The sequence below is a fragment of the Papio anubis genome, chromosome 8, assembly GCF_008728515.1.
Source record: "Papio anubis isolate 15944 chromosome 8, Panubis1.0, whole genome shotgun sequence".
NCBI classification, from domain to species: domain Eukaryota; kingdom Metazoa; phylum Chordata; class Mammalia; order Primates; family Cercopithecidae; genus Papio; species Papio anubis.
The window spans coordinates 39,741,671-39,764,469 of record NC_044983.1 but is presented as its reverse complement, the minus strand read 5'-3'; the positions used below and the strand labels follow the sequence as shown (position 1 = coordinate 39,764,469).

At 50.4% G+C, this 22,799-nt stretch overlaps 1 protein-coding gene and 1 non-coding gene across 3 annotated transcripts in view; one reads left to right on the top strand and one right to left on the bottom strand.

Annotated features, from left to right (window-relative positions):
- Positions 1–400: 400 nt before the first annotated feature.
- The window catches only part of SFRP1 (secreted frizzled related protein 1), a 47,390-nt gene continuing 24,991 nt past the window's right edge, over positions 401–22,799 (top strand). The window contains exons 1-2 of one of the 2 annotated variants that reach the window (XM_003902682.4): positions 401–1,252; positions 6,272–6,349. In XM_003902682.4, the coding sequence (XP_003902731.1) occupies positions 709–1,252; positions 6,272–6,349 (622 nt within the window). In that variant the 5' untranslated portion in view covers positions 401–708. The remainder of the gene's footprint in view (positions 1,253–6,271; positions 6,350–22,799) is intronic. The other variant, XM_031669499.1, reaches the window with a different exon arrangement.
- On the bottom strand, positions 11,626–11,732 carry LOC116268712. Its single transcript, XR_004175884.1, has one exon. It is a non-coding gene; the product is annotated as a U6 spliceosomal RNA (small nuclear RNA).

The window sequence follows — 22,799 nt, the reverse complement described above, 5'->3', positions numbered from 1 at the left end:
ACAACAGCGAAACTCCGTCTCAAAAAAAAAAAAAAAAAAAAAAAAGCCTTCATAATGTCATGGGTTTGCAAGTATGATCCCGGCTCCTCGCTTCTCTGCAAGCCAGTGCGAGTTAATTACAGGGTCTGCCCTGGTCTCTCTCCACCCCACGCCGCGATCCATTCCCCCTCTTTTTTTCCCCTTGTCTCTTTCCTCCTCCCCCTTTCATTTATGTATTTTTGGTTTTGTTTTTTAAGGGATGTTGAGCTGTGGCTGGTTCTAGTAAACCGAACCCGCTCGCGAGGGAGGCGATTGGCTCCCGCGCCGGTGACGGACGTGGTAACGAGTGCGGCTCGCCCCGCCGGGAGCTGATTGGCTGCGCGGGGCGGCTCCGAGGGCTCGGCCGTAGGAGCCCCGCGCACTCCAGCTCTGCAGCCTCGCGAGTCGGTGCTGCGCGCCCGCCGCCCCGCGCCTTCCTGCTTGGTGTGCCTCCTGGAGCCGGGGCGCACCCAGCCGCAGGGCCGCCTCCCCACCCGCGCCGCCTCCGACCGCAGGCCAAGGGCCTCCACCGGCTGGGGGGACCGGGCAGCAGCTTGCGGCCGCACAGCCGGACAGCGCTGGGGACGGCGCCTTTTGTCCCAGGAGGTCCCTGGAAGTTTGCGGCGGGACGCGCGCGGGGAGGCGGCGGAGGCAGCCCCGACGTCGCGGGGGACAGGGAGCAGAGCCGGCATGGGCAGCGGGCGCAGCGCGGGGGGCTGCCGGGGGGCAGCCCTGGGAGTGCTGCTGGCGCTGGGCGCCGCGCTCCTGGCAGTGGGCTTGGCCAGCGAGTACGACTACGTGAGCTTCCAGTCGGACATCGGCCCGTACCAGAGCGGGCGCTTCTACACCAAGCCGCCGCAGTGCGTGGACATCCCCGCGGATCTGCGGCTGTGCCACAACGTAGGCTACAAGAAGATGGTGCTGCCCAACCTGCTGGAGCACGAGACCATGGCGGAGGTGAAGCAGCAGGCCAGCAGCTGGGTGCCCCTGCTCAACAAGAACTGCCACGCCGGCACCCAGGTCTTCCTCTGCTCTCTGTTCGCGCCCGTCTGCCTGGATCGGCCCATCTACCCGTGCCGCTGGCTCTGCGAGGCGGTGCGCGACTCGTGCGAGCCGGTCATGCAGTTCTTCGGCTTCTACTGGCCCGAGATGCTCAAGTGTGACAAGTTCCCCGAGGGGGACGTCTGCATCGCCATGACGCCGCCCAATGCCACCGAAGCCTCCAAGCCCCAAGGTAAGGCTGCCCCCTCCCACGTGCGCGAGCCGCCCCCGCCTCCCCCCCACTCCCCCGGCGGGGGCTGCAGGAGAACCAGCGCCACCCTACGCCTGCCCGCCGCTGGGTCCAGGCGCTGGGGACTGACGGCCCGAGGTTGCTCGCATGCTGTGCACGTGATTCCTAAGCGCGTCTGGTCTGTCCCAGGTATCGCTCAGCGCCCCTCGCGACCCAGGTGCACGGCGGGGCTGGCCCAGGAGCGGTGGATCTGTGCCTCGGCCTCGCAGGGACTCGCTGTGGTCTCCGGAGCCAATCTTCCTGGGATCCAGCTTCGCCTTTTCCATACCTGAAGCAAAGCTTTGCGCTTTAAGTAACAGGGAAGCTTCCCTCTCCTCGGGGAGAACTCCGAGACCCTATCGAAGTTTTTAACCTCCTAGACGGGAGGGAAAAACCAAAACCCAAAATGTAGAAAGTTCAGAAAGGCCGAGAGAATGTTTGACGCAGCTTTTGTTTATTTTCATAGGTTCGACAAAGATTTAAAAAATAAAACCAAGCCCTTTCCTTCCCTGGTCATTCAGTCAAGTAGCTTCGGGATTGCTGCAGAACTGGCTGAGAAAGTTTAGGAATCATGGAGGCTTCTGTTTCTCCACCCCTTCCAGGTACCAGCTCTGCCCTCGCAGGGCTGGGGGTGGAAAGTATTTTCTCCCTCCCTCTCGCGTACCCCCTGCTTCTCTCATTTACACAAATCCTCAGCTCATTAGAAAGATAAAAATGTAATTAGCTCATTGTTCATCTCCTCCCGGGGAGAGCAGCCCTGCAAATTGGAGACTTTCCTAATAGCCTGAGGGACCGGCCCGAGGTTCCTCTCAGAACCCCCTTATTCTTGAGGGGGAAGAAAAAAATTCTGGGAAGTCAAAATGAAATAAATATAAATATAAAATATGCACGTCACAGGCCTGACTTCGATAGCAGAAAATTGAACCCAGAATTCGTTGGAAGCGAAGTTTAGGCTCTGAGGTGTGGAGAGGGTCAGGGATGGGGGAGCTGTACCCCAGCTGCGCTTAGCAACACACAGGCTTCCTGAGGGCTTTTTGAGGAGGGCCTTTAGGGTGGGGAGAACGGTTGCCTACACTTAGCTCACCTAAAGTGTCTTTAACCTCTGTTATTGCTGCTAAAAGAGGGGCGTACAGTCACCTGGCTCCTCAGAGTGAGGATTTGGGCAGGTTGGGAAAAGGGACACCCCAAATTTTGGATGCTTTTGCTTATTCTAAGGAGGGAGGAGATGGGTCCACAGTGACTGACGTTAGATGGCTGGGTGGAAACGCACTGATTGTCCGCAGTGGCCAGATCTGGGCACCGCTGCTCTCAGGGTCAACTCGTGGTGGGAATGGAGTGTGGGTAGCGGATACATCTGCACTTTGCGAGCGAGAACTGAGCAGTTACCTGGAGCAAACAAAGCGCCTTGTGTTCTGTTGGCGTGCACCCATCCCCTGAAGCCTGCGGGAATTTCCTTCTCCCCTTCCTCAGCCAGTGGGGATTAGCCCGGCCCTGCCCTGAGAGGCCGTGCCCAGCCCTGAGCTGGAGTCCGTTCCCAATGGCCACCGATGGTCTCTTTCTGGGACTGGCTGCAGACATGAGTGGACACCTTAGGGGGATCGGCTGCGGAAAAGGTGCTGCAGTCCACAGGGAACATGGGGGGATTGGACGGGTTGCCTGCAGAAGAGAGGAAAGAATCCTCACCCCAGCCCCCAAAAGGCTGTGATGGGGTGGGGAAACCCCATAATCGCTGTCTTCCGGACACCTTTTGCCCCTTGGCTGCAGTTCCACCAGTCGGCGCCCTTCTCAGCCTGGCTTGGAACCGTCCTCGCTCTCCTCCCAGCAGCGCTCAGGTAGTCACCCTCTCAAGACAGGTCTTTGAGGAACAAAGAGAAAAGCGGGGAGAGGGCCGGTCGGGAGTGGGGCTTGGAACTGGTTTTCCCCTCAGTGGTTTTGGTGGGGGGCTCTGCCCTGAGAGGGCACACCATCCTCCCCAGGACTGCAATCCCTGGTGTAAGGGAGCCCCACGTGATTTCCTCCGAGGTCCCTGTGGAGGGGAGGGTGGGGCGTGTGTGTGTGTGTGTGTGTGTAGGTGTGTAGAGGGCAGGTCAAGACAAACCTGACTACTGATCCTCATAACCTTATGGCTTGTGGCTGTGGAGTAATAACTGGTACTTTCCAATGAGAATAAGTACGCATGCACTACTCTTTTATTCGTTTATTCTTTATGCTTTTATTCTTTAAAATTAAAATGCATTTTCAAAGCAGTGTTGTATCTTTGCATACTAGTTTCTTTTCACACACTTGGGCATATTCAGTTTTGGGGTATTGGCCAGCTCTCCGTGGTCATGTGTTACTAAGGAGAAACCTGATAATGAGAAATGACTTGACATTTTTCCCCCCACAAAGGCTGATACCCAAGCCATAGCAGCTTCTGTTATGGAAGAGGCAATTGTTCTTTTTCTAGGGAAGTTATTTCTAAATTTGGCACTTCCACTAGAACTGTGAACTCCCAGGCTGATGCATTGTTGTTTCCCTCTCTGCCTGGTTTTACTGGTTGAAGTTGTATGAGCCAGCGCACTGGGTTTGATTTTGTTGTTGTTTGGGCATGTCGTGCATTTAATCAGCCTGGCAGAGGCCACAGAGCCCTCAGTTCCCCCAGAAAGCCTTCCTTAGGGCTCCTTTTTGGACCCCCAGGAACTGGCCAGGGAAGATTGTGGGGGTTGTATGTGAGAGAGGGAAAGAGAAAAGAGAGAGAGAGAGAGAGAGAGAGAGAGCGTGCACACTTGTGTGTGTGGATTGATACATTACAAAAATCACTTAATCCTGATTCAGTTGTTGGGCTGTCTCCTCCACACCCCCTTAAATATTAATAAACACAAAACTTTTTTTTTGTTGTTGTTGTTCATTTGCTTTAAACATTATTTGAAATACACCTGAAAACAGCTGTTTAGTTCCACCTTTCAGAAGGATGACTGGGTGGATTTCTCCTGCAGACGCAGCCTGTACGGCCCTAAGATGTACCAATGAGGTGCAGATTAATACCGCATCACACATTTCTCTTTCTCTCTCTGGATCAGGCTGCTCCAGAGTCAGCCGTTAGAAAAGTTGAGATAGGGGAAAGCCGTGATAAAAACACACAGAGCCCACCCCAATGAGCTCCTGCCATTCTGAGAGGCACTGAAGTCAAAACATATTTGATGGGACTGAGGAAAATGTCCCTGAGAAGTGCAGAGCCATCCTTGGCTGGTTGGGTCAGGTGAACTTCAAGCGTCCAGAGGAGATGCAATGAGTGTGTGGAGTGGGCAAGATGTGCCCTTTATATTCGGATCACTGTGACTTTGCTATTTGGTCAAGATTGTATTCACAGAACCTTGCAATGTGTGTTTGTGTAAATCCCACTTTTCTTTTTTCAAAATAACCTAAACAAGGAAAACCCAAAAGCACAGTTCACTCTCCTTGTGCAAGCAACCTGGTCTTTTCCATGTTGTCACACTTCCTCTTCCCCAAGCGGAAGCAAAAACCATAATGCAAAATTCTTGTCTCCTTTGTGAGAATGACCACCTCTAGAACCCAATCTCAAGTTCTGGGTGCAAAGCAGATTTCCAGCATCTGGGCTAAGGACAGTCATGCCATCGTCTGCTTGGAGCGTGGTTCTTAACCGCACTGAGAATCTGGAAGATGTTTGCTCCTGGGTGCAGAATAAAGGTGGGAGAAGAATATGTCAATAAAAACTAAGGATGAGGTCTCTGCTGGGCCCTGCAGGGACCCTGCTTGGAAGTGGGGAGTGGTCTATGGGCACCTGTGTCCTGAGGGCAGCCTTGAGCTGGGGGTGCTCTGCAGGTGCACTCTTCTCTTCCACTTGTGGAGCCTTTGCCTATTTCAATGTCTGAGCCATAGCAGGAGCTGATGGGGAGGGAGATGCTGCCACAGAAGCCATGGTGGAGGAGGATGAAGAACAGTGGGCTCCAAGCACATCAAGCCCCACCTGCTCTCCCTGAGTGCAGTGTCAGGTGTGACTTTCCTGTGCTCTTCAGCTCCAGCCTGGCTTGGCCTCCTGTGCTGTGCCTGGGGTTGGGGTGCCCCTAGAAAGTGCTCATGATATTTCCTAGACAGTCAGTAAGCTCCAGGCTGCTTGATAGGTGAGGATGATGACAATGATGATAAGCCACTTCAGCTCTTGGAGGAAAGCACTGTCCGGCTCTCCCTCTGTCCTGGGAAGCAGGGGTCCTTTACCTCTTCCGACTTCAGAAGTATATTGTTACTCAGATATCTCCTCCCAGGCAGTGGAGCTGCCTCCCAGCGTTATGCACATCTGCCCCCACACACCTCCTCTTCAAAGCACTTCACAGTTGCCCAGGAAAGAGCCTCTGAAGGGCCCCTTCCTATCCAGCCCTGTCCTCCCATTTGGCAGTGCCTGCTAGTGCCCCACCCCGCCCGCCTGCCCTGGCCTCCTGCTGCGGTGGCCCTTTTGGAGAGGAAGTGTTCAGGGGCTGAGGGCTGGAGTTTGTGAGTCTGGCTGAGTTTCTTTCTCTCTTGACTCCCGGAGATCTGGTCAGAGGGATCAGCAGGCTAGCTGGGAGTGTGGAAATGGGAAGGGGGCAGGAATCGGAGGGAGGTATTGAAAGGAGAAGGGAGAGGATGGGAAACAAACGCCAGGAAGAGATCTCTATGAGTTCGTAAGCCAGCTTTTCCCGGCACTCACAGCGTCCCACAAGTCATCATTCACATGACCTGCCCCCACCCAGCCTCAGGTCATGCTGGCTTAAATAACTGTGTCACATTTAGCAGCTCTGGGCCAAAATGTTTCAAGAAACCTGCGCCTGCTCTGATTGTAGACCCTGGGCTCAAGCCTTCTTCTTTTCAATTCTCAGGTCCCCTTCATAAGTTCCAGAAGACCTTTAGTCACTTTCAGCCTGGACCCAGGGCCGATCTCTTCCCCAGGGGCTGCTCCCTTCCTGCTCTGTAACTTACAGCTCCGTTTCTCCCTACTTCCTTTCCCAGGCACAACGGTGTGTCCTCCCTGTGACAACGAGTTGAAATCCGAAGCCATCATTGAACATCTCTGCGCCAGCGAGTTTGGTAAGAAAGCGTTTCTAGCTGCCTCTGGAAGGTTTGGAACCTCCTGGTCTGTGTCCCTGCCGGATGGAGGCCCTGCTGGTGTATCTCCTTGCAGCTTTCTACATTCTCTACCTCATTCCTCTCCAAATAGCTGCTTTTCTCAGGCAGATGGGAGACTAGACAGGGTCCAGACCCAGCCAGTTTTTATGAAGGCCATACTTTGCCCTCCTTTGTGGGGGATCGCTGGACAGATTTTTGGGGATCTTCTCTAGGCATGCAGGGAGGCTGAATTGGGGACAGGTCGAGAGGAGCAGGGAAGGACAGCAGCTCCTTCTCGGAAGCTGCAGGAGGTACAAGTTGCCACCTGTTCCTGCATCTGGTTGGGCCCAGCTTTTTCCGGACTGGCTCTTTTTTTTTAAACATCTACCCCTAGGTGTCAGCATGACTCTGTCCAGGATTTAAACGGCTGCCCTCCGGGTGCCTTCCCAGGGAGGGGAGATTTCAATGCTTAGGGGATTCACAGGAGGGTCCTTATCAGGTTCTGCAAGGCAAAGAAAATGGACATTCCCACAGTAGTGTGGTTTTTCTCTCTTCTTCCCGTCACTCTCCATCGAAAGAGAATTCTGAACCAGCACTGTCAGCTCCAGGAGGAGGAGGAGCTGGTGGGGATCAGGGGGAGGTGGGGGAGCTGCCAGGGGTCTTGGGGCCTTTCAGGGATGGTCTGTTATAGTCTGACCTACAGAAGACCCGAATTCACCACACCCCGAGAGTCTCTCCTCTGAGCCAAGTAAATGTAAACGGCATCCCTTTGGAGGGCCAGCTCCCTCTCTCTCGCGTCTATCTGACATGGATGCAGAAAAGTGGCTCTGGCCAAGCCACACTTTCAGAAGGATCAGTGTGATGCTGAACAATGTGTTTCTCATAATTCCTGCCTTGTGTCCCTGAGATCGGCTTTCTTGCAGAATTCTTATCTGGAAAAGTGTAAAGATAGATGATGGGAGTCCATTCGGAGGCATCCCAGGCCATGTTTTCATTAATCAAACCTGATAAAGTACATGTTCCTGCAAAGAGCCCTGTCAAAGTAAGCTGCACACACGTGGGAGGACACACGCAAGTCGGAGGGAATCATGCCTCATGACGGTCATTCTCAGGGTATTGCAATTGTGGATGAAGATGGAAGCTGGATGTAGATGGCCACCAGAGCTGAACTGGAGACCGTGTGTCTTATTTCCACACATGGGGAAGATTGATGTGTTCTCTATAATGCAGCAGTGTGAGTTACTTGTCTGTTTCTGCATTACCTCAAATTTGTCAGTGAGGATTCCCTGTATACCGAGTGCTTTTTGAGTTCTATAGATACGGATCGAGGGTGAAACTCTTCCTCTAAGTAAATGTAACACATGAGTATTATTTTTTTAAAAAGACAGAAATTGGCGGATTCAGACCCTTTGCCACATAGGCTGAAGAGGCAAGCCTTGGGAAAGAATTTGAATCTGGCAAGGTCGACCTTAAGGTGTAGGGCAGGAGTCTAGAGGGCACTCAGGTAACTCACCTGGAACGGACATCTTCTTCCCATGGCAGCAGACACCTGTCAAATCAGCCAGCATCCTGTACACAGAAGAGGATGGAGGATCTCATGTTGATAACCAATCAGGGTTTGTGGAATCTGAGTGATTAGCTGTTTGGGATTGGGTTCCTTTAGCCCTGACAATATTTTCTTCTTGGGTTCACAGAACTTTTGGGTTCCTTCTAGACCTAGATCTTATCCAGTCCTCTTATTTGATAAAGAAGGAATTTGACTTTCCCAACTGGAGTCCTTTTACACTCTGCCACCTGGCCTTGTCACTTAAGAGTCGATGCACAGCCTCTGAGCTTCGCCACGGAGGCGCTGACCTCCTTAGTGTGCGTATGGTGTATGGCAGGCTTTTTTGAGCTGGTTGCAGGAGAAACCTTTTTGGTTTTTTGTCTGTAATGTTCTCATAAAACAATATATAGGAATTTTTTTTTCTTTCTCTCTCTGCAGGGGCTGAGCTTAGCTCTGCCCTTCTTAGCACCTCAGAGAATGCACCCTTGTCGAGAAACGTGTTTCTTAGCTCAGCTCACTTCAAGTAAGTGAGGCAGTCAGCCACACTGATGGGATTCAGTTAGGAAACAAAGAAATTGAACAATGCAAGCTGACACACAGCAGAGAAGAAAGAGAATGCTTGACTCCCTCCTCCAGGGATCAAACTTTGCATTAAGTGGCCCTGACATCCTCAGTGGGAAGACATCAGGGTGCTGGAAGGCTCTCTGTGAGCTCTGGGAATAAGGGGGTACATTTCCCTGGGTAAGCAGCACCCTCATCCACCTGCCACTGCATCTCTGGTCCCTGGCAGCCTCTGTGGAGCTGGGCATATCTGACCCCTGACCTTCTCCCCATGCAATGCGCTTTAACCCCTTGGCAGATCTGCTTAGTCACTCGTGTCTCCAGCCCTGTGCCCCCTCAGTTCAGGGCACATTTTTTCCCCAACAGGAAAAAAACATGAGCAGAAAAGCCTGGGTGCTGATGCTCAGAAGTGCAGCTGATCAACCTGGATCAAGCACCAGATGTGGGAGCCAAGACAGACTGGGCAAAGTCACCGCATTGAACATGGCGACCGGCCTGTCTGCTGGCTTCCGTCAGCTCGCAGGGCTCTGTTTTTTGTTCTCTCTCTGATTTTCCTGCTCTGTGACAACAGGGTGCCACCCTTGCCTCTTAAATAGCCCAATATAGTATTTGCGAGCCGCCACACTAATCATCTTGCTGTTAACAGCTCAGCACCCACAGCCGTCTTCCCTTTGGGTTGGTTTATTCCAGGGATATGAGGATCTGATTTATTTATAATTGCGGTGAGGTTAATTCCTGCCTCTGGCCACTTTCTCTGGCTTCTTCTGCAGTATCTGTAAACACCCGTAAGCTTTTGTGGGGGCAATCTGCATGGTGATATACTTCTGCTAGGAGAGTTCAGAGCTTCCACTTGTACTGCTTTCTTCAGTGTTTTGAGCTTGAGAGTTCAGGTGGCAATTTCTTCAGCCCAGTATTTTCTCCTTATGGAAAAGGATTTCTTTGCCCCTAGAAACTTTCCTTGCCATCTGGAAGGATTCTTTTTTCCATATATATATTTCCTCCTAAAGAGAAAAGCTGTACTATGCAACATTAAGGTTAGTCAAATAGGAAGGAAAAGAACATCAGCTTTCACAGTTAGCATTAGCGAGTATTTCCTAGTAGAAATGTTTTCAGAGTTTCCCGCACCTCCGTACCTCCACTAATCTGTTCTCACTCTGCCTCCAACTTCTTTCAAGGTGTCTTGGCTGTGCTGCTGTTTGGGGGACAGCGTTTTAGTCTGACGGGAAGTTTGAGCTCTTGCAGTGAGTAGGCTCAGCCTTTCCAAAGTAAACCTTGGGTTTCCTCCCAAAGATGAAGCAAGCTGGCTGCTAGCACAGTCACTGCAGCACCTGCAGGCTGCCCGAGAGCAGCCTCTGTATCTGATGCCATGTTTTACCTGGTGGGAGAAGGTATTGTGAGACACACTATTCAATTTGCACTACTGACAGAAAAAACAGAAAAACAAAAAAAATACTTCTTGCAGAAATGCGCAGAAAACCTGTGTCTTGGAATGAACAAAGTAAGGCCCATTTGCACTCAAATAGTCCCCGGCACAGTGTCTTATACATGGTAGACGTAAAATGAAAGTTTGTCAGCTGAGTGTATGAATGACAGGGGATACTGCATGTGGATGTTGGAATTTTTTTTTTTTTTTTTTTTTTTTGAGACTGAGTCTTGCTCTATGGCTGGAGTGCAGTGGCGTGATCTCAGCTCACTGCAATCTCTGCCCCCCCGGGCTCAAGCAATTCTCCTGTCTCAGTCTCCCAAGTAGCTGGGACTACAGGCGCCCGCCACCACACCTGGCTAATTTTTGTATTTTTAGTAGAGATGGGGTTTCACCATGTTGGCCAGGCTGGTCTTGAACTCTTGACCCCAAGTGATCCCCCCACCTTGGCCTCCCAAAATGCTGGGATTACAGGCATGATTGACTTTTTTTGTTTTTTTGTTTTTTTAAAAGGAGAAGGCTCTTTTCAAGGTGGGTATCGGCAACTTGTGTATTAAGTTCAGGGAAAACTACATGCCCTGTTTTGGGTGACTGAGCATATAAGCATCCAGAATCTCATTTGGTCAAATGAAATCAGATATGGAAGGAATTGTTACCCTGGGGGTGGAATTCGTAGGTGGAAAACAACTGAGTTTTATTGTTACTGAAGATACATATCCTATCCACAGATCTGTACGAAATGGAGCAGTTAGGATGTTTTAGGTACGTAAAAACCTGAGATTGGTCGATTGCTCAGTGCACTAGAGGTGTGACTCCCAGCTGAGAGCCTGTGTCTCTTTCTGAGCAGCCTTCTTGTGCATGGGAGGTGGGGGGTGGGGGTGGGCGGGCAGTGAAGAGATGGAGGCTGCGCCAGTGTTTGTCTTTCTGCATCTGGCTTATTTTACTATGCATCATGTCCTCATCTTTGGATACGACTACAAACTCTCGTAAGAAGGGGAGTGGAGAGAAGGATTTGCCCTCAAGTTCACCTTTATTTTCTGAAGCTTTTCTGGAGGTGGGTAAAGAAGAAGGGACAAGGGACGAGTGGGACGAGGGGGCTGTTCACAGCTCATGCGAACTGCCCGTTTCTTTGGGTGCTGTGTTGCTCACCTGTACCACTTAAATATTTTTTAATGGATATAAAAGAGTTGCACATATTTATGGAGTATGTTTGATATTTTGATAAAAGCATCCAATATGTAATGATCAAACCTGGGTAACTGGGGCTGGGCATGCTGTCTCACATCTGTAATCTCAGTGCTTTGGGAGGGTGAGGCAGAAGGACTGCTTGAGGTCAGGAGTTCCAGACTAGCCTCAACACCACAGGAAACATACTGAAACCCCATCCCCATTACAAATTGAATATTAACTGGGTATGGTGGCACACACGTGTAGTCCCAGCTACTTGGGAGGCTGAGGTGGGAGGATTGCTTGAACCCAGGAATTTGAGGCTACAGTGAGCCATGATCACACCACTGTACTCCAGCCTGGGCAACAAAGCAGGACTCTGTCTCAAAAAAAAAAAAAAAAAATTGAGTAATTGGGATATCTACTACCTGAAATCCTGATCTTTGTGTTGGAAATGTTCCAAATCTACTCTTCTAGGTAATTTGAAATATACAGTAAATGATCGTTAACTATAGTTGCCTAGCTGTGCTACTGAAGACTGTATCCTACATCTTATCCTTTGAAAATACAGAACACTTCACGAACTCACATGTTTTTCTTGCACGGTGGCCATGTGAATCTTCTCTGTATTGTTCCAGTTTTACCATGTGTGCTACTGAAGTGAGCCCCTGTACCACTTTGCCATTGTAAAGCAGTGTTGAGTTGGATAGGACATCAGAGATCAGCCAGTCCATGCCCTCACCTTACTGACTGAAGGCAATAAGACAAAAAAAGTAAAGGAGTTAGGCATTCAATGACCCAGGAGCACTGTACCTGGAACCCTGTTACTGCCCACCAGCACTTCCCTGGCAGCCAGGCCAGATTGCACACCCTTGCTCCTTCCCATCCTCTCACACCCATCACGGTGGACAGTAGTTGAGGAGCTTCCTGGGCAGGGGCATCAGGTGCTCCTTTACCCTCAGGGTTTGTAGAATTTAAATGGACTGATGTCTGTGCCCAGCACACAGAAGGAGCTCAGCAATCAGTGGCTCCCTTATTGGTGGGAAAGCCGGCAGTGTAGCAGAATGGAAAGAACACGGGCTCTGGGCCAAACAGACTTGGATTAAATCCCAACCCATTAAGCTAAGCGACCACCAGAAAGTCTCTTAACCTCCCTCAGCCTGGCTCCTCATCAGCCAACTATGGATGAGAATTCCTACATGACTGTGTTGGGAGAATTGGATTTAATCAAGTGTGCACAGTTCCTGGAATACGGTGGCTGTTCAATCTGTAATAATTATTAAATCTTCTTATTGGAAAGAATTGTTTTAGGATGAAATTTAGCCCAGGAAGGAAAATTCTAGCACTAATGAAATCAGCTTGTTGGGGGAGAAGTTTTTTAGGAAGAAGAATGGAATATGCTAGTTAATTCTCTGGTTAACAGAGGATTCAACTGAAGAAGTGTTTTTAAAAACCCATTTGGAAGACCTTTAATAGCTTTAGGCTGCCGGGCGCGGTGGCTCATGCCTGTAATCCCAGCACTTTGGGAGGCCAAGGTGGGTGGATCACCTGAGGTCAGAAGTTCAAGATCAGCCTGGCCAAAATGGCAAAACCCCATCTCTACTGAAAATACAAAAGTTAGCTGGGGATGGTGGCAGGCGCCTGTAATCCCAGCTACTCAGGAGGCTGAGGCAGAAGAATCGCTTGAACCTAGAGACCAAGGTTGCAGTGAGTTGAGATTGCGCTGCTGCACTCCAGTCTGGACGACAGTGCGAAACTCTTTCTCAAAAGAAAAAAAAACCCCACAGAAAAACTGCTTTATGCAGCTTCAAGGTGCTGTAGTTAACAATAACAATAACAAACAACTCCCCCTCGGAAAGCCAAACCCTAACTAGAAGTTAGGAGATCTGGGTTTTAGTGAGATGACATCCTTATGTCAAGGTAAACCTGGAAGCCTCCAGACAGTGATGAGGGCTGAATGTGGGAGCTGTGACTGCCTGGTGTTCCAGGATAGGCCCACTGAAGTTTCATTTGTGTGTTTTTTAGAAACCCTGTACCTAACATGTTCTTCTTCTAATTTAGCAGGACTTATGTATGAGGGACTTCAGAGCCCCTTTGTGCTGTTTTACTTCCCTCTGTCCCCTTTTTTTTCCAGCAGTATCTCTGGGGCAGTTTTCCCTTCCCCGACCCCAATACCTGCCTTGTGATATTCACTTCCTTTAACCAAAACATAGACTATGCATTATAAGGCGAATGAGCGTTTAAATATTGGTAAGTTTCATCCAGTTTTGCAGAAATGTGCTGGAAGCTCCAATCTGTGTGTGTGTGTGTGTGTGTGTGTGTGTGTGTGTTTAAGAAGAACAAATGGCCAAGGAAATGTCAGACCATTGGCCTGCCTCGACCTTAGGGCAGCCAATTAAACATGCGTTCGCTTTGGAAGGCTTCTCAAAGGCCTATAGATTGTGCTTGAAATCTTTGTTTAGTCTTTCAGGAACACTGTCACGTGGATGATTTATCAAAGAAAGTTGTTTATCTGGCAGTAAAATAAACTCTGGGCCTGTTCAGACTAAGATTTCCCGTGAATTTTTACAAAGGTAAACACTACTAACTGGCAGGTTGCAAACTCCGTGTGAAAACCAGACACATACAATACATATTTGAACTATAGCTTTGCTGTGTAGGGGGTCTGGCCTGCCGCTCGTGCTTGTCACTCCCACCGTGCTCAGAGGACCTGGCACCGCAGTCTGTCTGTCTGGGCGACCAAGAAGAGGGACTTGCCCCATCATCAGTGTGTGCAGGAGCTGCCCCTGTAGCGTGAGCCTCCCTGGGTTTGAGTGCCTCTTACTGCTGGCACCTGGGGACTTCCTAATTCAGAGGGGGCAGGCTCAGGATGGTTCCCCTTCGCATCCCACAAATAGTTGGTGATGAGTTATGAGGACAGTGAACCAGACGCAGCCAGCTTAGGTTTCTTTGAAAATAGACATTTGTTGAACCACTTTGGCAGGGGCTGGACATGTTGACTGATTTGGGAGCCGGAACTAGGGCGTGGTGGTAGGGGGTGAAGTCATCTTCTGGATTCTGCTGAGTGTTAATGACAGTGGCAAAAAAAAAAAAATTTTGCTGCAGATGCTCCCCCAGTGTCTCTGGCTTTGCTAGTGGGTGGCTGTGGGAGACCCATTTGGGAATTAGGTAAGTTGAGTTCTGTGAGTGCCGCAGCACATATTTAAGTGAGGGGGTGGATGGACACATGAATGGTGATGATGGGGAAGAGATGAAATGAAGTCTTCCAGGTCTTTCCAGGGAAGGTACTGTAGTGATTTTTTTTTTTTTTTTTTGACAGCCTCTTGTTCTTGTCGCCCAGGCTGGCGTGCAGTGGTATGATCTTGGCTCATTGCAACCTCTGCCTCCTGGGTTCAAGCATTTCTTCTGCCTCAGCCTCCCAAGTAGCTGGGATTACAGGCACCCACCACTACGCTCGGCTAACTTCTTTTCTTTTCTTTTTTTTTTTTTTGAGATGGAGTCTCTCTTTCTCATCTAGGCTGGAATGCAGTGTCGTGATCTCAGCTCACTGAAACCTCTGCCTCCTGGGTTCAAGCAATTCTCCTGCCTCAGCCTCCTGAGTAGCTGGGATTACAGGCGTGCGCCACCATGCCTGGCTAATTTTTGTATTTTTAGTAGAGACAGGGTTTCACCATGTTGGCCAGGCTGGTCTCGAACTCCTGACCTCATGATCCGCCCACCTTGGCCTCCCAAAGTGCTGGGATTCCAGGCGTGAGCCACTGCACCGGCCTGTAGTGAATGATAGTGGTTTTTTCAGGGAGACTGCTGGATTATAAACTGCTTGTTCTTACAGTCCCAGCCAGCCCCAGATGCTGGAGTTTCTGTGTCCCACTAGCCTTGGGGTTCTTCCTGCAGGGCTGAGTTTAAGATGGTTGTGGGTAGCTCCCATAACTCATGCTGCACCCTGGGTCCTTCTCATCTCAACTCCTCAAAGGGGCAGGAGCAAGAACTGGGGACTCCTGAGAGAAGGTGACATTTGTGTCTATTTGGGCTTTTGGGGTTGGGATCTCGGTGCATGTGCAGAGCTTCCATATAGATGTTTGAGTCTTGAATGTAAAAGGTGTTGGTCTGTTAGGTTTGGGGGGCTGTGAGCCTGAGAGCTGAGGTTATTTGACAGTTCTTAGGGACTGATGTGCAGGTAATAGATGCTTACTGACTTGCATATATTTGAAGGCATAAAAGAGGTATTTTCTGTAGGGCAGGAATTAAGGGAAATCATTTACAAATTCTGAAAGGATGTCTGTGAGTTGTAAAGAGGTGCCAAAATAGTACTTTGGCAGTGGGGAGAAAACGAGAAACCAGCTTCCCTAAATGATGTTCTTTCTCATTCAGGCAGGATTATGAGGGGGATTTTCTCTCTCTTGTTTTCTCTAGCCCTTCCATCAGCTTTCTCCGCAGGACATTTCCTTTTGGGACTACCTCAGATGTGTTCTCTTCTCTTTGTGAGCTCTTTGAAAATTATTTCACACTGGCGTCTTCCGCAACGGATGCATTCAGCTTTGGGGAATGGCTTATGGCTGAAGGAAATCCCCAACTGTATGTCGGTGGCACCAGAGCTAGAAACAAGCCTGGATAAGCACTTTAAACCCTGAGAACAGCTGGTGCCTGGAGAGCGCATTCCCTCCTGTGGTACTCCATAGGGTGGCCGTGCCAGCCCGCTGTGCTTGCCTCTCAGGGTGATAGACAGCCTGGGCACCCTCCACTTTTCCTTTGGTCTCAGCACCATATGGAGGACCCTGTTCTTGCCCTCAACATATTTAAGAATCTGGAGGCCAAGTGTGGTGGCTCACGCCCGTAATCCCAGTGCTTTGGGAGGCTGAGGCAGGAAGATTGAGCCCAGGAGTTCAAGACCCTGTCTCTACAAAAAATAAAAAAATAGCCAGATGTGGTGGCACATTGTGTTCCCAGCTACTTGGTGGGACGTGCGTTTGAGCCTGCGAGGTCGAGGTTGCAGTGAGCTGTGTTCAGGACACTACACTCCAGCCTGGGTCTGAAACAGGGCGAGACCTTGTCTCAAAACAGAAACAAAAACAAACCCCCCCACAAAACCCCCAAGAATCTGGTGGGTGAGACAGGCCTTTGCCATGCTTGTTTGTCTCTGTTCTTTGTATCTTCAGATGCCTTTGTGTGTAGTTCTAGCTCTCAGGCCTGAAGGAGGCAGGGGTGTTCGGTGGGGCCTGGAGAAATTCAGGGAAGTTTCTTGGAGGAGATGAGGATCTAACTGTCAGGCTGAAGATTAATGGAGAAAGTAGAGGAGGGCATTCCTGGTGTCAGGAGACGAGGACAGGGAAAGGGAGTTAAGACTCAAAGCAAGTAGTAATTCTTCAATTGATGAAACCTAAGCTGGTAAATAAATACAGAGGAGAATGTTGGTTTGTCATTTGTCAGTTATAACAACTCACTCCCCATTCTGTGTTCTGGTTAGCCCTGGCCCACAGCGTGGGGACTCAAAGGCTGGATCGAGGTATGGGAGGGGGAGTTGCTTCTTCCGATTTGCAGCTGTCTGTGTACCCAGCTCAAAGGGTGACGAGGTCCCAGCAAGGCTGCACCTGCTCCTGTGGTGCAGCAGTTGGAATGAATGGCCCATGTGTTTCAGGGTTCCCTCGTGGTTGTGGCCATGGGCCCGAGTCAGAGATGACACCCAGGGAGTGCATAGCTGCGAGGGGAAGGAGTTCAGTCAGGTAAGTACTTGTTGTCAGCCCTGGGCAAGGTGCTGAGAAGTGCACAGGCAAGATTTGAGCCTTGAGAGCGGCCTCTCATCTCCATGTAATCCGCAGCCACTGCTTCCACTTACAGGATGCAGGGCTGGCTGGAAAGAGTTCCGACCTTTGTTCTGAGATGTAGAGGCACTAGAAGCCAAGATGTCCGCCCAGTGCCAAATGCCAGCCGGCACCCAAACTCTCCAGTTACAGGGTCTTTACTCTTAACACACATTCATTTAAAAACAGGCTCATGATGTGTGTTTGTGCATGTGTTTTCTTTTGAAAATCTAACCACCTGCAGAAGGTGTGCACTCTTGCAGAGATAATTCAACAGTCGTTGGGCTTTTACTGAGTCCTGCTTAGTCTATACCACATCTGTTGACTAGAATCCACATCCAAAAAGATTTTAGCTGTGTAAACAGAAGTGTTGATATCATTTCTTCCCAGGGCTTGGGAAGAGGGAAGTCTCCATAATTGTATTAGTTTGTTCTCACAGGCTATAAAGATACTACACCATTCTGGATACTTTATACAGAAAAGAGGCTTAATTGACTCACAGGTCCACATGGCTGGGGAGACCTCAGGAAACTTACAGCCATGGCATAAGGGGGAGCAGGCACGTTCTACATGGCAGCAGGTGAGAGTGTGTAAAGGAAGTGAAGGGGGAAGAACCCCTTATAAAACCATCAGCTCTTGTGAGAACTCACTCACTATCATGAGAACAGCATGGGGGAAACTGTCCCTGTGATCCAGTCACCTCCCACCAAGTCTCTCCCTCAACACCTGGGGATTATAGTTCAAGAAGAGATTTGGGTGGGGACACAAATCCTAACCATATCAATAATCAGAGCCAAAAGGGGCTGCTATGGGGTCCTTGCTGCAAAGAATTCTGCAGCCGTCTCCTCCCTCCAAGTGCTCTGAACCCAAGTTAAGCCCTGGGTAAGGAAGGTGAAAACTCTGGTGGCCATAGATAGCTTTTACCTGCACACCTGAGTCCAGGAGCGGAGGTTTTTAATGGTGTAATTCTGCCTGGGGTGTGTTGCCTTTGAAGTGTGTTATGAGTGTGAAGCCCCGCAGTGAGCCTCGGGCTGGCCAGACAGGGGCTGGTGAGTTTTGGAGGAGAGGTTGAGGGTGTCTGTATTGAGGGGCCCCTGGCCACACTGGGGTACCTTGCTGTCTGCACTCCTGGGGCCTGTTTGAGGCAGAAGCTTTGGGTTTGTCACAGGCTTCGCCAAGGTGCCTCTGTCCATGCTCCAGCCCTGGCTCACAGTGCCTTTGTGCTGCTCCTCATGGTGTTTCCTGCCTCAGGGAGGAAACGCCTGGATTAACCTAATCTCATGTTAGTGTCACAGACCCAGTCAAGGCTAATTGCATGGTATGCGTGCTAGGCTCCACGCTGGTGAGTGTCCAGAAAATGGTCATGGGGTGTGACTGGGAAGCAGTTCTACTCTGCCAGGACTTACCATCTAGAGGAGGTCAGGAGATGCAGAGATGCCTGTGATAGAGAAGAGCTGGGAGCCACGGGAGCATAGAGCAGGGAGCTGGTCTTCAAGGAAATGAGAAAGGGGAGCTGCAGAGATGAGAGACCCTGTGCTGTCCTCCATGGACCTGGTAGGCATTTGTCAGGCAGCAAAGGTGGGCCTAGGAAGATAATCCCAGCGGAGATCAGACCAGGAGCTGCGACGCTGCACTGGGGAGTGGTGCATCTTTTTGTGGTTAGCTTATCAGGCTGTGGTGGCGAGTGTCTAGAAATGATGACAAAACAGGCAAAAGACAGCTTGTGCAGCTATCTGACTGCTTTCTTACAGAATGGAGATTCGGCCTTGTTGGCAACACAGAGACACTGGGAACCTATTTTAAAACATGACTGTCTTATATCTTTAAAAAAGACCTCAAAAAAAAAAAAAAAAAAAAAAAAAAAGAGAAGAGGAGGAAGAGGAGGACAAGAAGAGGGAGACCTCATTAATCAAATAATGAAGTCCTAATGGCAGAACTGCAGACACCAGTGGTGAGACGTTTTGGACAGGGAGCCTCTGAGTGAGGGTGGGAGGGAGAGAGGAGCCCTGGAGCCATGTCCCTGAGGAGAGGGCTCAGGGTGGTGCCTGTTGGGTCTGGGCCTGCTCAGGGCCACCCACTTGAAGGAGCCCTCGGGAGGTGGCTGATGAGGTCAGCACAGCTGCCCTGGCCGTCAGGGAAGGGGCCATCTGCAGCGGTCAGTGCCCCGGGACACCTGCGTTCTGCGTGTGCAGAGTGGGAGCCAGAACCTGTAATCAACTCATACTTGGGTCACCGCAGGACTGGCCATTACCAAGAGCAGTTGTCATTAGGACCCATAAATGGCCCTGACTTTTCTTTCCAGACCTTGTTATTGATCAGGGGCAGGAGGCACAGTGCCTCCGGAGCCAGCCCTAAAGCATTGCACTGGGAATGGCATTCATGAGGGCCTGTGGGGCTGGGTTAGCCCAGGTGTCTGGAGTTTCCCTGAAAGAGGGAGGCAGGAGAGGCTGCAGTGACAATAAGGGACAAGGGGAGGTGCGTGTGTGGTATGTGTGTGTTTATGCCTCTGTGCACATGGGGCTATGTCTGCGAGATGTAGGTGTCTGTTGATGCCTGTGTATAGCCGGGGGACACAAGGGATCACCTGCTGTGCACACATGTGTGTTTGTGTCTGTGTTTGCCTGTGTATGGGTCAATCTGTGAAGTGTGGGTGTAGACAGATGTGGGTAGTGTGTGGTGTGATGGGCTGTGTACATGTGCCCTCCTGCGCGTCTTGTCTGTGTGTGCATAGCACATCTGCCTGGTGAGCCTGGCTGTGCCGGGCAGCTGCCTTTTCCAGCTGATCTGACCTTCCCAGGGACTTGGTCTCCACTGGTGAGGCCCGAGGCTCACTTCGTCCCCCAGCACTTGAGAGAGACGCTGTCTAGAACATGCTGCTAATCCACCATCCTCCAGAAGAGTTTCTGAGAAGCCCAGGAGGGATTTCTCTGCAGTGATGCCATTATACAAACTGAGTGCCATCTTTGTAAGTTTGGGGAACACTCCTATGGTCTTGGTATTTTGTTTATTACTTTGAGTGCCAAATAGACCTCTTTTGTTTAAGTTTCAGTGTTGGCAGCAAGTCCATTTAGAACTGCTGGTTCTCCGGGCAGGAGTCACTTCCTTAGCTGATTCCAGCGGTTAGCAGGGATTAGCATAAAGGCTGTGCTGTAATGCCTAGGATTTAAAGAGTGCATTGGAAAGAACATTTGTAGCCTTAGGAGTTGTACAGGTGTGAGCCCAGTGCCTGGTTCTACCACCTACTGTGTCAGCGCCCGCAAGTCACCAAAGCACTCGGTGGCTCAGTTTACCCACTTGTTAAAAAACAAAAACAAAGACTTGCGTTAGAAGATAAAATATGGGGTAAGAAAAAAAAATAACACAAGTTCTGGAGTCCTGGCACCTAGTTTCTGCACTGCTACTGAACTGTTTGTGACTTTGGCCAGTCAGCTCAAATCTCCGAGCCTGTTTCCTTAGGCGCGTTGAAGGGGTCACCATAGGTGATCTGTGATCTCCTCCAGCTCTGCAGTTGGGTGGTTTTGTTCTGTGGCAAAAACTCTGTGACTTGCTCTCTAGGTGTAAAATCTTGGTTGGCACCTCCTGCTCCCCAGGCAAGGCCCCTGGGAACACTGGCCTTCACCTTGAGTGCACGGGGAAGAGGAGCCTCTATGTGCCTGAGAGGGTGGAGCAGATGGAAACTGAGTTGGACGAATTCACTGAAGGGTAGAGTTGGGGGTGCAGTGGAGGGCATAGGACCACTGCAAAGGGCAGTGCATTGTATAAACTGTGGATCAGTGGTCTCTGACCAGGGCTGGGAGCTGCTGGACATCGTGGTCCCAGTGCCATCTTCTTGGACTGGTCCCCGCATTTGCAGCCTCTCTCCTGAATGTGTCTCTGTGCTGCTGCTGCTTCCCGTGTTCTCAGAAACCCAGCGACGGACGTCATAGGAGCCCCTTCCACTGCATAGGGTAGGAGAGAGCCTCCTTTGGGGAAGCAGTTTGGAAGCAGTTACTTTCTAAAACTCAGAACTGAGTTTTCATTCCTGCCCACAATTTACTAGTCACATGGCTTTGGCCAAAGGCAGTGCGTGGAACCACAGTTTTCTCATTTGCCAAATGATGGCCACCATGCATCCCCCACAGAGCTGGTGTGTATGGAAGAGTCTTGGAAACTACAAAGTGCAATGTAGTTTTTATTTATTGGACAGGGTCTCTGTTGCCCAGGCTGGACTGCAGTGGCACAATCATAGCTCAGTGCAGCCTCGAACTCCTGGGCTCAAGCAATCTTTCTGCCTCTGCCTCCCAAGTACAGGGACTACAGGTGCATACCACAACGCTTGGCTAATTTTTATTTTTATTTTATTTTTTTGGAGACAGAGTCTCACTCTGTCATCCAGGCTGGAGTATGATGGTGTGATCTCGGCTCACTACAACCTCTGCCTCCCGGGTTCAAGTGATTCTCCTGCCTCAGCCTCCTGAGTAGCTGGGATTACAGGCACCCACCACCACACCTGGCTAATTTTTGTATTTTTAGTAGAGACAGGGTTTCACCATGTTGGCCAGGCTGGTCTTGAACTCCTGACCGCAGGTGATCCACCTGCCTCAGCCTCCCAAAGTGCTGAGATTACAGGCATGAGCCTCTGTGCCCTGCCAAATTTTTAATTTTTTAAAAATAGAAACAGGGTCTCGCTATGTTGCCCAGGCTGGTCTTGAACTCCTAGCCTCAAGTTATCCTCCTGCCTATAGGCATGAGCTACCATGTCCAGTGTACAAAGGGCAGTTCTCCTCTAACTTGTCATTCACCCCGTGGTGGCCAGTCCCAGCTGCCCTCTCACAGCTCCGTGTGGCATCCCTGGAAGGGCTTCCTGTTTATGTGAAAGCTGTCAGGACGCCCTGGTCCCTTCCCTTAAAGCATTTGTGACACATGCTGCACTTTCCTTAAACCATAGCAGGTGAATGCATTTTATAGATATACCAAATTGAAGCCAGGATAGTAAAGGTAATGTATTTCTCAGAGAAGTTTAAAAAGAACTTCAGAGGTTATTATAATACACACTGATCTATCCGCTCACCTTCTCTGTGGACTCACAGGGAGAGCAAATATTAGCTGAAGACCCTGAGATTGAAAGCATTAAATCAGAGAGGATGCTTGAAAAATCCAGGCTTGAGATGTAGAGTCAGGCTCACCCCCAAAGAGGGAACGGAGCCCACAGCAGGCCCTGGTACAGGTGGGATGGATGCATCGGGGCCACCAGCCTGCAGTGGCACGTAACCTGGTGCTCTAACCCACCCTCCATGCTGTTCCTCTGAGCTGATGCCAGCATTTAGAATGAGCACTCAGCATCGCTTCGGCCATGGCGGCCGATGGCAGAGATTTTGTGTAAGAGGAACTGTGAGCTGAGAGAAAACGAGCTGGCACGCCTGTCATTCCTAGACATTTCCCACTTTCTTGGGGCCTGGCCATTCTCTTCCCCATATTCCCCCTTCAAATGGACAAGCCCATGTGTTTCAGGATGTCCACCTCTTAGGACTGCAGGTGTCAGGAGGAAAACAGATGTGAGGGCCAAGGCTGTGCCGTCCAGCAAAGGGAACACTCCTGTGTGGCACCGGCAGAACTGGGCTTGAGGAAATGAAACTTTGTTCCGTAGAGGGGCGGACTGCCTTGTTCCGAGGTAGGGTCCCACTGTGGAAGTTATTCGGAGACCTGGCGGCCTTTTAGCTGCGATACCTGGAGGCCTGCATTGGACAGGAAGCCAGAGGCATGACCCACAGGACTCTTTCAGCCCTTCAGATGCCACGCTTAGGGCACTCACTGTGTGCTTTCTGGCTCGTGACTTCTCCCCAGAAGTTGGCTGTGTTGGTGGGTGAACCTTTCTTCTGGTGGAGTGTAAGATGATCTTCCTGAGGAGGGTGGAGGAGCCAACTAGGGACCCCATCTCTTTAGGTCACCAGCAGTGTA